At 38.8% G+C, this 15,412-nt stretch overlaps 1 protein-coding gene across 1 annotated transcript; it reads left to right on the plus strand.

Moving 5' to 3' along the window:
* The first annotated feature begins 13,148 nt into the window (after window positions 1-13,148).
* On the plus strand, window positions 13,149-15,143 carry LOC121788086. Its single transcript, XM_042186959.1, has 5 exons — window positions 13,149-13,472; window positions 13,556-13,641; window positions 13,739-13,840; window positions 13,968-14,111; window positions 14,807-15,143. Exons 1-5 carry the CDS (start codon window positions 13,358-13,360, stop codon window positions 14,972-14,974), a joined length of 615 nt encoding a protein of 204 aa, XP_042042893.1. The 5' UTR covers window positions 13,149-13,357; the 3' UTR covers window positions 14,975-15,143.
* Window positions 15,144-15,412: the final 269 nt, after the last annotated feature.

A 15,412-nucleotide genomic window follows, 5' to 3' on the forward strand; every position in this document is an offset into this window, starting at 1 on the left:
TATTTCATCAGACCAACAAACCAAGTCCGGTCAAAGATGTTTATTTCATCAGACCGACAAGCCAAGTCCGGACAAAGATGTTTATTTCATCAGACCAACAAACCAAGTCCGGTCAAAGATGTTTATTTCATCAGACCGACAAGCCAAGTCCGGACAAAGATGTTTATTTCATCAGACCAACAAACCAAGTCCGGTCAAAGATGTTTATTTCATCAGACCGACAAGCCAAGTCCGGACAAAGATGTTTATTTCATCAGACCGACAAGCCAAGTCCGGACAAAGATGTTTATTTCATCAGACCGACAAGACGAGTCCGGTCAAAAGATGTTTATTTCATCAGACCAAAGACGAGTCCGGTCAAAAGATGTTTATTTCATCAGACCAAAGACGAGTCCGGTCAAAGATGTTTATTTCATCAGACCAAAGACGAGTCCGGTCAAAGATGTTTATTTCATCAGACCAAAGACGAGTCCGGTCAAAGATGTTTATTTCATCAGACCAAAGACAACTCATGTCAGAAGTTTACTTCATAAGACCAAGGACCAAGTCCGGTCAAAGAAGTTTACTTCATAAGACCGAGGACAGACCTCAACTTACCCCGTACCTTTATCCAGAACGCCGAAGTGACTCGCTTCGCCGAAGTGATTCACTTCGCTTTTTCGGGGGGGGGTAGTGATGGAGTACGAACTAAACAAGCCCAACAGCAGTAAAGCCCAAGAAAGAGTATCAGTTCGGCACAACCAAAGAGTATCAGTCCGGCATGACTAAAGAGTTCAGTTCGGCACAACCAAAGAGTATCAGTCCGGCATGACTAAAGAGTTCAGTTCGGCACAACCAAAGAGTTCGGCCCCAGCCTACAGCTCGGTGAAAGCCAACTCATCAAGCTCTGCTCTCAGGTCGGCATCAAGCTCTACTCTCAGGTCGGCAAAAGCTGCTCGGCAATAGTTCAGCAGTTCGGTCTCAGTATTCGACCGAACTGGGAGATAGTCAACTCATGTCAGAACCTCCACGATCTCCACTACACCCACGATCTATTCAGTGGTGTCAAGCAGTCATTAACTCATGCAGGATAGTGGGCCCATGCAGGATCGCATGACCTCCACGACATCCACAACCATCATTAATGATGACGCAAGCCACGATCTTAGTTCAGTATAAATAGAACTTAGATCAAATAGATTAAGGACACACTCTCTCTCTCTCGCTCTCTAGAGATAAAACACAAAATAGCAAGTTTGTAATTGTAAGCTGTAGAAAACAGATCAAGCAATACAATCTTGCCCTCCCTTTTTCCCGTGGACGTAGATTTACTCCAGTAAATCGAACCACGTAAATTCTTTGTGTCGTGATCTGCGTTTTCCAGCATTCTTTACTAACATCGAAAATTCGCGGCTTCATCACAGATGGTACAAAGCTTACCGCCTCTAGGCTTCTCGGCCGCTGCTTCCGACGCCATATAAGCACAAGTGATGTGGCGGCTTTTTAAGCCTTCAAAATTATTTATGCATTATTTTCTTCTTTAATTATTTTCACGGGAAAATACTAGAGCATCCACGATAGGGAGGACTTCCTACGGAGTAGCATTAGGACTTTCCAAAAACACCTTCTATCATGTCACTAGGACATCCTACTGCACAATAGTGGACTAACACTAGCACTTCCCAACAAACAAATTCACATCTTATATACGGAATTAAAATTTCGGCACGAATACGGAAAAGATGCGAACATTTTATATACGGAATTAAATCTGTAATAATGCACTATTCACTGAGTGCAGAATATTTGATGTAATGTGTTTTTCTTTTCTGATTTTAAATTAAATGCTATATGTATATGTTTGTTGCACTTGTATATAATGTAGTACAATATTAATTCCGTTGTAGGTGAGAGTAGTATTATTACTTTGTCATTCAGTTAATACTTTTTGTAATTGAAATTTCCTTTTTGTTTGGGTTAGTTTTTAAACATTAATTTCTTCTCTATGATTGAATCCACAAACTTTCAACAAACACATAAGTTATATAATAGTGGTACTTGATTACTATGCAATGCAAAATTTGATGATATAATAATTGCATTACATTGTATATAATATTATGAACTTACGTTGAGATACTAATTTCACATCGATGATATGTTCTAGTTAAAATTAAAGGATGTGGACAATTGAGTGACATTCATTTGATGATATGGAATATGGACGATTGGATGACATTTAATGGATGAGGCAAATTTCAATTTAAGCCTCAAAGTTGAAGCCTTAAATCATACACAATTGAATATAATTCGATCGATAGCGAATTGTCCACATTCAATAGTAATACTAGTATTTCAAAGTTTGCGAATAAAAAAATAACACTAGTAGTATTTCAAAATGTTCAATATATGTTCTTGGCCATTGGTAGAACCATATTGTTAATACTACCAATTACTTATAGATTAATTAATTATTCTTTTTCTTTTTAAGAACCTACGCAGTCAGCCCAACTAAATTCCCCCCAATTAAATTAGTTATTCAGCCCATGATTCGTAAAAACTCTCATTTTAGGATATGTTTATGTTTTAGTTAGGTTTAGTAGCCCAACTATATTTATGTGCGTTGTTACCAAATGTCCTTTTTTCTTGAATTAATATCTTCTTCTATATTATGTGATCTTATTTATCCAAAGCTAATAAATGAACCGTTACACAATTCGTGTAAGAACATTATTGAAAAAATTAGATGCTTTTTGATAATGGCTGAGACTGAATATACATGTGGTTTTGCATATCAAAATTTCACCTAAAGTTGGCAATAATTTCATCTACACTAGTGCTGAAGTGCTACATTGATACGTGAATATCTCCAAGAATATCTCCAAATCTCTCTTATTTAGTTTAGTATTGATTTAGCATATCTTTTCATATTTATTAGGATTATTTTCTTGTTCCTTAAGTTAGGGTATCCACTATTATAAATAATGGACATTATTATTCTTTTGAATCATTCAATCAAGAAATAAACTACTTCCTCTCAATCTCTCTATTCTCCTTTCTCTCTCGTCCAAATCTTCCTCCAAACTCTAGTTCTTGCGAAATCGTCCCGTTGAGGAACTTCATCCTTAACAAGTGGTGTTTTCATCGTGAGCTCTTCCTCCAATTACGTCATGATGTCACGCAACTATGCCGATTATCAGTCCGGACAGCTAGTTTACACATATTGGCAGCAGCCATATCAATTCTACGCTGCCCAAAAGCCGCCCACTCATAACCAATACGTCGCTGCTCGCTCATGGCAGCAGAACCGTGCCTCCTTCGACCAGCGGGACAGGTACCCCCCGCAGCTAGACCCAGACCCGCCCGACTCCGTGGATTGGTGGCAGCCATACCATCCCTACAACCAGAGCACGCCCGCTGCCCGTCAGCCTCACGCGTATCAGCCGCAAACGCAGACCTTTATCACACCCTTCGGACAGCAAATTTCCATCGACATGGACCCAATCGTCAACCAACGAAATCCTGACGCCGGGTATCACCAAGGTCAGCCGGAGTACCAGCCCCCGCGCACTCCGTCTCATTGTTCAGATTTTTATGGACAACGTCAGACTCATCCCGAAGGATATCATCCATGGCAGCCGAGTTACCATTTGGCCGGACAGCCACGGCAAATCGACCAATCACTGAGCCACCGCACAGCGCCGCTGCCTGCCGCTGTCCCGCCACAATCCGGCTCCACACATCTGCCTCTACAGGCCAGAAAGTTTACTGATTCGGAGCAGCAACGTGATCTCCACAATATTCCTAGTCTCAAGGTTCGATCGCTCTCCCCTGCCCAAATAGCCGCCGTAAACGATTACAACGAGAAGTTACGTGTGTATAGATTGGACCAAGCCACCCTGCTCGCCCGTGTGACCGCTTGGTTTAGGGAGAATATTGATGACAAAAATCTAGCTGAGGATGTTCCCGAAATTGTTGCTCACAATGGGGGCGCTAATCTAGAGGTTCCAAAGGACGAGTCCCTAGAAGAGATCGTCAAGCTAAACGACGAGCCCCTGGAAGAGATCGTCAAAACGGACAATATGCCACCGAAAGTGATCGTCGGGTCATATGATGAGAAGATTGGTGATCTTATTGTTCCAGAGCATCGGGAATTGGAAATACAAGAGGATATAGAGACTTTTGTTGAAGAGAATGTTGTCTGCTATGAGGATATCGCTGTCCTAATTACTGGTCTGTTTGATAGACATATTGGAGCAACACAGATAAACTCCAAGAGTTCAAGATCCCATATTATGTTCGCAGGCATAATTGAATCATGGTGCCGGTCAAGTTTGCAAAGTTCGATCCGTTATCAACAACGACGGCTCAAGTTTGATCCAGGAGGAGAAGCTTCTTTTAGCGACCATCTTCATGGCTTCGTGGTTCCCACCTTGAGGACAAGGTGGATTTCAACCGTGGGGGAGTTGATACGTGAATATCTCCAAGAATATCTCCAAATCTCTCTTATTTAGTTTAGTATTGATTTAGCATATCTTTTCATATTTATTAGGATTATTTTCTTGTTCCTTAAGTTAGGGTATCCACTATTATAAATAGTGGACATTATTATTCTTTTGAATCATTCAATCAAGAAATAAACTACTTCCTCTCAATCTCTCTATTCTCCTTTCTCTCTCGTCCAAATCTTCCTCCAAACTCTAGTTCTTGCGAAATCGTCCCGTTGAGGAACTTCATCCTTAACAAGTAGTTGATAAGGGAAAGACCCTTATCAAGTGAAAAAGATAAAGAAAGTCGCAGAGAAACCGTGCTCTGTCGACAATCGGAAATTCTAAACGGAAAAACTAAATAAAGATAAAAGACAATAATTATGATTTCATTGATTGAATAATGAGAATAACAATAGTCCTATTTATAATACTCCTATGAATAACCTAACTTGGTGAATAAGATAATAACGATATAGAAAAGATATGATAATATAATAATAGAGATATGAGAGATATTTATTAAGATATACTCGTATCAACTCCCCCACGGTTGAAATCCACCTTGTCCTCAAGGTGGGAACCATGAAGCAACGATGAGCATTGAGGAATCCTCCTGGGTCAAACATACACTGAATAGTTGAGAGTCTCCCTGCATCATCCCCATCAAAAATCACAAAGGGATGACCCTTATGGACATGATAATTCAGTTCTAAAAGCTTGTGAATGCGTCCATGAATCCTCAAGCATAGAGTGTCATATTGCGGAGGAATCAACCGGGCATCGGCATCGAGTGATGTTAATCGATGATTCATATTTGCAACATTCTTAACATGTGATGAATCACTCAATAATTCCATTGATGCATTGTACCTCATGTAATTACCCAAATCAACCTTACCTTGAAAAACCTTGATTGGAAAAGCATTCAGTTGCATCGAGCACTCAAACTGCCCTTGAACTTGTTCATCCTCGCGCTTGTGATCCTGACTGGGTTTCGTCTCCTTCTCAGCCTTTTCAACTCCACAAAAACCAGCAGAAGAATTAAGAATCTTCTCGGTGGAATAATCAAATCCATCCTCAATTGAGCCATCCTCCTCGTCTATCACCTCAATCGGAGGCAATTCTTCTGTCCGAACCTCTTCCACGATCGACATCTCTACATCACTGGAATCGGAGATAGGTTCAGCGAAAATCTGAAATTGGGCATGCTGCGGCGGACGCGGCAAATGTTGGATTTCAACAAACCCATTGGCAGGGGTTGAGATCGGGACAACAGCAGTGGGCAGCGGCATGGCTGTCGGTGGACACCAGCAGGACGGTGAGTGTTGCGAGGGTGGCTGTGGCCAGCCGAGTGGGGGCTTCCCGGTGCAGCGCTGCTGTCCAACGGGCTGGTAGTTTTGGTGGGGTAGGTTTGCGGCGGCGGCTGCTGTCAGTGGTGGCTGTTGATAGGCGATGGGCTGGTGGCCGTGGTGCAATTGGTCTCTGTCCGGCTTGTATGGAGGCACCAGTAGATTCTGAGGTCCGGCATAAGGACTTCGCAGCAGCGCGTACGAATTCGTGTAGGTGTAGGGCGGCTGCGGGGCTGCGGGAGGGTTGAACTGGTGGCGGTAAAGCTCAGGATCATACACCGACAGGAGACCATAGGTCGGGACTTGCTGGTCGGGAGTCGGGACTGGGCTGGACGTAGTTCCACGGCTGTCCGTTAGGCGGGTCTTGTGGAGGTCACGGCTGCACGACATCAGTTGCAACATGCCAAGAAGGTTGTTCGTGGTAGGAAATCACCGGAGGCTTCACGACATCAGTTGCAACATGCCAAGAAGGTTGTTCGTGGTAGGAAATCACCGGAGTTGTATTCGATGAGAGAAACTCGTCATACTTGTCCAGCTTCTTGTGTATTCTGTTGCAGGCAACCAATATCTGGTCACATAGGTAAGATAGATAGATTTCATCGTTGGAAGTCATGATGGTGAGATCGCGATGAAAGCACCAGTTGATAAGGGAAAGACCCTTATCAAGTGAAAAAGATAAAGAAAGTCGCAGAGAAACCGTGCTCTGTCGACAATCGGAAATTCTAAACGGAAAAACTAAATAAAGATAAAAGACAATAATTATGATTTCATTGATTGAATAATGAGAATAACAATAGTCCTATTTATAATACTCCTATGAATAACCTAACTTGGTGAATAAGATAATAACGATATAGAAAAGATATGATAATATAATAATAGAGATATGAGAGATATTTATTAAGATATACTCGTATCATACATCAATGTTGCTTTTCAGAGCGTTCAAATTTTACATTTTTGTTGATAGTACTTATTAAAGTTGATTATTCGATATTAAATTTATCTATAATTTTTTGCTTTGGTTTTTAGTTGATAAATTAAATGGAGTATTAGAATAATATTCTTGGAGTGAAACATTATCTGATTAATAAAATTACGGGTAAATTAAGTTAAACAATCACATTATAACTCCCCACACATCTGTCAAAAGAAAATATAAATAAATATCATTAAAAATGAAAATGGAGGGCAATATCATTAAAAATGAAAAGAAATTAATTTTTTTAGAAGGATCAAAGTAAAAAAAGATATTACCTTATTAGTTTTGGACGAAGATTGTATTGTTTTTATTAGTCCATCCATAATCAATAGTTATGTTTTCCAATTTTCAATTCATTATATTTGTCAAATCTTAATGAAGCGAACTTTTTCTTCACTAACACTAATAGTAACTAATTTTCTTTCTATTTTTCTCATATTTACTTAATTTTAATTAAAATTGATACTATTATTCATTGTTAAAACTATTAACTATGATTAAGACTCATATTCTTCTTTATTAAAATTTTCATCGTGGATAGATAAAGTAATATTTACAAAAATAAAATTTGTGTGGCAGAACATGTTATTCATCCCCAAACTATTAATTTTGACTAAAACTCGCATTATTCATTATTAAAATGGTGGATAATGGATAGATATAGTAATGTTTACTTAAAGAAATTTTATGTGGCAAAACAGGGAATTCCTCCCAAAATATAAAGTCATTTGTATGTTTGACTAAACTGTGATTACTGTATAATTATCGGTGAGTTAAACGATACCGTTTGATTGACAAACATAAAAAATGCTTATAGGCCTAATTATATTTTCGCCGTGTGATAGTTGCGAACAGACCCAAATTTTACAATTTTTCAGGCTAATTATTAAAGTTGCAAAATAAATTAGAACTTGACCTAATTAATAGGTTATCAACATTCATATACTCGACTCTTTTATATGAGGAAATAAGTTTGAGGCTCGTATTGTTTATAATCATGGGCCTAGTCACATGAAATATTTACATCTCCATTTTATCTTTTGGGCATTGTAATCTACATTCGAAGTATTTTAACATTGTTTGTATAGAAATCTTTAAAATACGGTCGGTGTGTATTTTGTAACACTGTGCAGTATACCCTAATATAACGAACTGAATGAAATCATAAATTATAGAAGTAATTGGCATTCATATTCTAATAAATAAAGACTTCTTAAGGACACGTCAATTTAGTGACTAAAACCTTTCATAGCTCACTTGGTTAGAGCACCTCAGCACCCGTTTTGTAAGCGAGCGGTCTTGAATTCAACTCTCAATGAAAGCAAACCAAAACGTTTTTGTGTAACAATTGACAATTACTTCATTTCAGTAGATTATTACTTCATTCCAATTTGAATGTGTTTAATCTTTTTACAAAATTTAGAGCGAATATACTATTTGAGTTCAACTCTCAATGAAAGCAAACCAAAACGTTTTTGTGTAACAATTGACAATTACTTCATTTCAGTAGATTATTACTTCATTCCAATTTGAATTTGTTTAATCTTTTTACAAAATTTAAAGAGAATATACTATTTGAGTTCAACTCTCAATGAAAACAAACCAAAACGTTTTTGTGTAACAATTGACAATTACTTCATTTCAGTAGATTATTACTTCATTCCAATTTGAATTTGTTTAATCTTTTTACAAAATTTAAAGCGAATATGCTATTTGAGTTCAACTCTCAATGAAAACAAACCAAAACGTTTTTGTGTAACAATTGACAATTACTTCATTTTAGTAGATTATTACTTCATTCCAATTTAATTTGTTTAATCTTTTTACAAAATTTAAAGCGAATATACTATTTGAGTTCAACTCTCAATGAAAGCAAACCAAAACGTTTTTGTGTAACAATTGACAATTACTTCATTTCAGTAGATTATTACTTCATTCCAATTTGAATTTGTTTAATCTTTTTACAAAATTTAAAGCGAATATACTGTTTTAGTTCAACTCTCATTGAAAGCAAACCAAAACGTTTTTATGTAACAATTGATAATTACTTCATTTCAGTAGATTATTAGTTCATTCCAATTTGAATTTGTTTAATCTTTTTACAAAATTTAAAGCGAATATACTGTGTGAAGTGTTTTCAAAATGAAGCAGCGGCTGATCGGGATCACAACAACAGCAGGCTGAGCCGCTGAGGTAACTGGCAGCGACACTGCTGACTACACCGTGACAGCAGTGGCGCTGAGTACTGTTCAGTGACGAACAGCCTGGAGCGAGGCGACGGAGTACGGACTGTTGGCTGTTCCACAAACTGAACAGCGATGGCGGCTAAACGCCAACAACAACGGCGTCGTAAAGGGAAGGCAACGGTGAGATGAAGGAAGGATGGAGTAAGAGAGATTTGATCTTCCAAAATTACCCTTTTATCAATAAAAAATAAGATAATATGTGATTATTAATAACCATTAGATGTGATTAATGGGTGGATGAGATTTGGTCTCTAATTCGATCTTTAAGAAGGGTTCAACATTGATCAAAATTAGCAACAGTGGAGTATTATTAATTTATACACCATTCATAAAATAAGTTATATATGCACAGTGATAATTTGTCTTCATTATTTTATTAAGGTTTGACAAACAATTTTTTGCAGAGATTCTTTTTTGTGTCATAAATCATTGCAGCGTAAGTTGTTCTTAACATTTATGGTTGTGCCAAGTAACAATACCACCTCTCGCATTTACTCTTTTCAACTAACTCTTTTGTTTTTATAAAAAATAAAATTTGAAATCTACATAAAGGAAGTGCGTGAGAAGGTGAAATGCGTAACAAATACTAGTTGAAAAGTTGAAATAAATATTCACCATAAAAATAGCAATAACTTGGAATAAAGATAGGGTGCGGATGCTCTCATCAAGGCACAACTTTTCGTATGATTTTATCACAAATATATCATAAAATATACATTTAGAGTGAAATTTGGTCATTTATATCTTGAAAATCCATAGATTTAAAGTGTAGTGAAAAATGAAGTAAAATAGATTTCCAATTAAAATCAATTATAAAGTGAAAGGTGTGCCCACTATTTATCTAGCGGTGGAATAATGTTTTAGCGTTGTAATTAAGAAAAATCAATATATATTCATTATATTGATCAGCAGCGGTAAGTAGCAACGTTGTATTAGCCATGGTATTCAAGCAAAATAAACAAAAATGTAGCAGTACTCAATTTCCAAAATAATACTACCACGAAGGAGGCAACATTAAAATACATACTCCTATAATATGTCTGTGTTTTTTTCTTCAAAATTAAATAGATGTAAAACCCAAACCTGAAGAAGCTGAGTATATATTATGGTAGCAAAATGAAGAACAATTATGGTAAGTGAAAAACGCACTAAGATATTGACACGGCTCAATCAGAAACGTTGAATCTCACAATGAATACAATGTCATTTCTGAGTGAGCCGAGCCAACATCATAGTGACTATTTCAACATCTCTCATGTACAGAAAAACACACTCTCTCTATCTCTTTTCAACATCTCTCATGTACAGAAAAACACACTCTCTCTATCTCTAATATTTGTGGTATATAGGATGATGAACAGATATATATGGAGAGTGAGAACATAGCGGTGGAGTTGAAATGGGAGGAAATATGGGCATTTAAGAAGAGGTAGGAGTGAAGAGTGGGACATGTGCATTAAATTCAAGTTTGATTCTCTATATTTTTATTAAATACTTTACTAGTATTTGTTAGTGAATGAACAAAGAATAAAATGAATGTTATGTTTTTGTAAAACTAATTATACGAATTACTATGATTTATGAATCGTCGTCTATGTGTGAAACTAATTAGGTTTTTGTTAAACGACGACATCATTTTCATTTTGAATAAACGATATCTTACCTTTGACATCCACGTATAAGTCATCGACTACCACCATTTTTTTGCTATGAGATAATTGCACTTGCACACAAATCAACATTTCATAGTCTTTTCGATAGATTTTCAAAGTTGAAGGACCAAGCAGAATTTGTAGCGCTTAAGGACTTCGAATTTAACAAAATAAACTTGAGTGATAGTAAGGGCATCAGTAGCGGTCGGACACGGCGTCCGTCCGTGCGAGCGGCGCGGCGGAACGCTGCTCGCCGCTGTGCGCGGCGCTGCTCTTAGCTAAGAGCATGTCCGTGCCAGCGAGCAGCTGATGTGGCGGCTCCTGATTGGCCAACGGCAATGCCGTTGGCAAATTCAATTTTTTTTAAAAAAATCAGATTTTAATTAAAAAATCTGATAAAAAAAATAATAAAATTCCCACTTACCAAAAAAGTATATCCGTTTTCTCCCCACTTTTAATTTATTTTTCAATTTTTTCCCCAAAAATACACATTTTCATCTATAAATACCCCACTTCCACACAAAAAATTTCACACCACACTACACAATTCTCATCTAAATTCTCTCATTTTCATTCTTACAATTCTCAATCTTTCTTTCACTCTTACAACAAAAAAATGTCTGGGTCCGTCGATCACCCCCCGGCTCCCACGTTGGAACCCTGAATGGTTCAGTTCACAACCATTTCCTAGTCCGGAAACAGAATTTAAGCCCCTCCTCAAACCCAAAGTTCGCAAGCTCCGGGTGGCTACCGGCCTTACCCGGTCGACGACCAAGATGCCCCTGATAGGCAATACGGGTGGGCACCCGAACCACCTGTACCTAGAGCGGGAGGGAGCGGCGGCTCTCAAACTCCTCATCTTCCTACTCGTGGTGTCCGCACCCCGTACACTCCGGGGGAGATAGAGCAATTATTCAAAGCGTTTTTGTCTATCTCCGAAGATCCGGTGATTGGCACGAACCAATCCGGGGATCATTTTTTGTAGCGCATCTGTCACTGGTATAATGAAAATCGACCGGCTGGAACAATCGAGCGCAACGAGAGTATGGTGGGTAATGCCATATACAGAGCAAACGAAGAAATCTAAAAGTTCCAGGGGTATTACCTCCAGGAAGAGCGGTCGGCGGGGAGCGGCCGATGCGAGGTCAACATCATCAGTGCCGAGTTGGAGACCTACCAATCCCAACACTACAAACCGTTCAAGTACCTTAATGTTTGGCAAGACGTGCGTGGGAATTCGAAGTATAGGGGAGGCGTAGCATCCTCCTCTAGCTCCTCCGGCAAACGGTCGAGGTCGGTATCCCTATCCGACGCCGGCTCCGATGAGGTGTCCACCCAGTTCGCCGGAGCTAACTTGGGTAGCCCCGACGCCGGCCCGAGTAGTTCCCAACGCCGGTCGCAAGGAAGGAAGAGGTCGACGGCCAACCGTCGTCACGCCGCGACTCTATCCGCCACCGCTCCAGCTCCCGCTCCCTTTGTGCCACCTCAACCCCCCACCCACTCGTTGTGGGGGGTTTTGGCCGAACTCAATTTGGCCGATAAGTCAAATATGACCTCCGAGCAACTTCGATCGCATGTGACAATAATACAGGGTCTCCAAAGAACATTGAGGGTAGAGCCGGTTGAATAGCCTTCCATTTTTTTATTTTTAGGTGTTTAATTATGTATTTTTATTTTTAGGATTTTAATTATGTAATTTTTAATTTTTAGAATTTTAATTATATAATTTTTAATTTTTTTGTAATTTGTAATATTATTCCGGGGATTTTTAATGCATTTTAATTTTGTGTAAATGTTTTTATTTAAATTGAATAGTAGAATGATGTGACCCTTGAGCTTGTCCTTGCGGATGTGAGTGTTGTGCCCTTACCTAAGTGCATGGAGTAAAAAAGTAATAAAAGTGGGTCCGGGCCCACATCCGTGCTCGTTGGCAAGAGCACAGATGGGGATGCTCTAATAATGGAGGTGTGCTTGAAATATGCTTTGTAATAATATTAATCATTTATCATGAAATTAGCAGTTGAAGTAGAATTTTTAGCGTTAAAGGTCTTCGAACTTTAATGATACGTTCATCTAGCATGTTAATACATTCGTTGTGAATCTTCTTGATCGAAAAATTAAAAAAAAATTCTCCAACCTCACAATATCTAACAAGTTAATACATTCATTATGAATCTTCTCGATGGACAAATTAAAAATATTCCTCCAAGCTCACAATATTTAAGAACCTAAAATTGAAATGTATCCAATTTATATGATCGCCACTCTATCTTAGCCATTTCCCTCCAATAAATTGGTCAATGGTCAAGACATCTCAATTAGTACTGTTTTATCAGCCACCTACTATTAAAAACGAGGCCCAAATTACATACTAAATTGTGTCCAAATTAAGCCCATGAAGCCCAACCTCAGATCCAGTATTCCTGTCCCTATCAGAACAGCAGTATTCCAAAATTCCTAGAAAAAATCTCTCAAAAAATCAGCTTCATTCTCCGATCAAAGGCGGCGATCAACCACCTCCTCAACTGTATATAAAACACAAACCCAATCTAATTCAGCTTTTCAATCTTCGATCTCTCCATCACATACTCCTACTTCCCTTCCTAAATTAAAATCATAGAAGCGTTCTACACTCAATCACGCATAAAATTCATCAGAAATGGAGGCCATCACCACCACACCCGCCGCCGCCGTATCGCTGGCGATGTTCTCCCCCGATAAATTCAGAGACCCTTCTTCCCGGCGTGCTCTGCGCTTCTCCACCTCAGCCAAAAGTCAGCACCTTTCTCTCCCTCTTTCTTTCCCTCTTCCACCATCGGATTTTTCTGATCTTATTGTGATGTTGTTTATTCCGTAGAAGATAGAAACAGCAGCAGCGGCAACGGCAACGGCGATACTGATCTCAAGCTCGTCCCAATCCTCAGAAATCATACGCTTTCGGAGGTAAGATTCGTTATCTCAAGTTGAAATAGTTGGGTCAGTAATTTGGTCGAACAGTTGAGCTGCAAATTTCATCAATCTCGAATTTGGGGATTTGTAGGATGCGGCGATGGGGGTGGTTCTGAGCGCGGCCAACGTGAGGGGATGGACTACCGGGTCGGGTATGGAAGGCCCGTCGTCGCCGGCCGGGTCCGAGACCAGGGCGTATCCAGGATTTTATTGTGAGAGGGGCAAAATTATATATAGAAAATTTTTATATATTTGAGGGGCATTTGCCCCACCCCATAATAGGCTGGATCCGCCCGTCCGACCTTGATTCGGGAATGGAGCGTGTGTCCACTTTCCCGTGGTCACTCTTCACTAAATCGCCGCAGCGGCGGATGCGCGTGGCCTTCACGTGCAACGTCTGCGGCCAGCGCACAACCCGGGCGATCAACCCACATGCCTATACCGACGGCACCGTCTTCGTTCAGGTATTTTTAGAAAATCGCAAATTCCCGAAAAACTATGAATTTTTTGGTTAAATTCTGCTTTGCTCCAAAGCGTATATAATTAGTCGACAAAACTATGAAGTTTACATTTATTTACAACTGTTTCCGGGCAAAGAATTTGATAGTTTAACTTATCCCAATTGGCAGAATTTAATCAAACTTCAAGTTTTTTGGTGCAATTGTAAAATTCCCAATTTGTTGGTGCACCAAATGAGCTGCCATTTTCTAGCACTATTATCTTGGAGAAGTTAATCTTGAACATAATCGAAATAATCATAAGAATTTTTTACCTAGTTCGATACGATAGGTATGGTATCTACATCGGGGTGATGTGAAGCCTAAGATTTCACTATACTCCATATTTTAGGATTCAATTTACAGTGAGAGAGGGCGAACTATAATCCTATCCATAATATGAATGAGTTGGACCTAAATATAAACTATACGAAAGTCTAAATTGTGGTCCTAGATCTATTCACTTTCTTTCAGGCTCCATACTCGACAAAACCTATCTACAATTCAAGCACTCGTACATGGTAACTAGTAGTATAGTATCCTTGATAGTTGGAAGGTTATACCTTTTTTAACCAATAGGTTTTAGGCAATACCGGTGTTGATTCACTGGGTGAAAGTGCACTTATATGGTGTTGTTCACTTGTTCTTGTTTGTGGATATAGTGTTGTGGATGCAATGTATTCCATAAGCTGGTGGACAATTTGAATCTTTTCCACGAGATGAAGTGCTATGTGGATCCAAGCTTCAATCCAAACGTGAACGATGGCATGAGCGTCAAGTTCTTTGACGAGGACGAGGACAAGGGCGCTGATATCTTTCCTGGCATATGAGAGGTGTGACTTGTATACTCAACTTTGTTCGACATTCTATTGACTGTTACATAGTGTTTGTAGATAGTGATTATGTGATCTTGTTGTTGCCACAATAAATAGCATACCTGTGTAAAGATTAGTGTTCGACATATATCAATGTACTTGGGTTTCTCCAATTCCCAGTTTAGGTATTGCATCATTCTATTCTTCACATAAATAATGTCTGGGGTTTTGTTGAAAGACAATTTGGGAATAACCATGAGTGTTGTTCAAATTTTAGAGTCCCGCAACTATTAAAAAAAATGAGCTACAAAAGTCATGAAGTTAGGTTTTTTCACAAGAAAAAAAAATCAAATTACTTCTATATTGTTGGTATTTTTCAATTAAATAATGTCGTTTTGAAGTTGCGGGACGAACCGAAATTTGGCTAGACTTTATTGGGTTTTTTCTAGCAAT

The sequence above is a fragment of the Salvia splendens genome, chromosome 22 (genome assembly GCF_004379255.2).
Source record: "Salvia splendens isolate huo1 chromosome 22, SspV2, whole genome shotgun sequence".
NCBI lineage: Eukaryota > Viridiplantae > Streptophyta > Magnoliopsida > Lamiales > Lamiaceae > Salvia > Salvia splendens.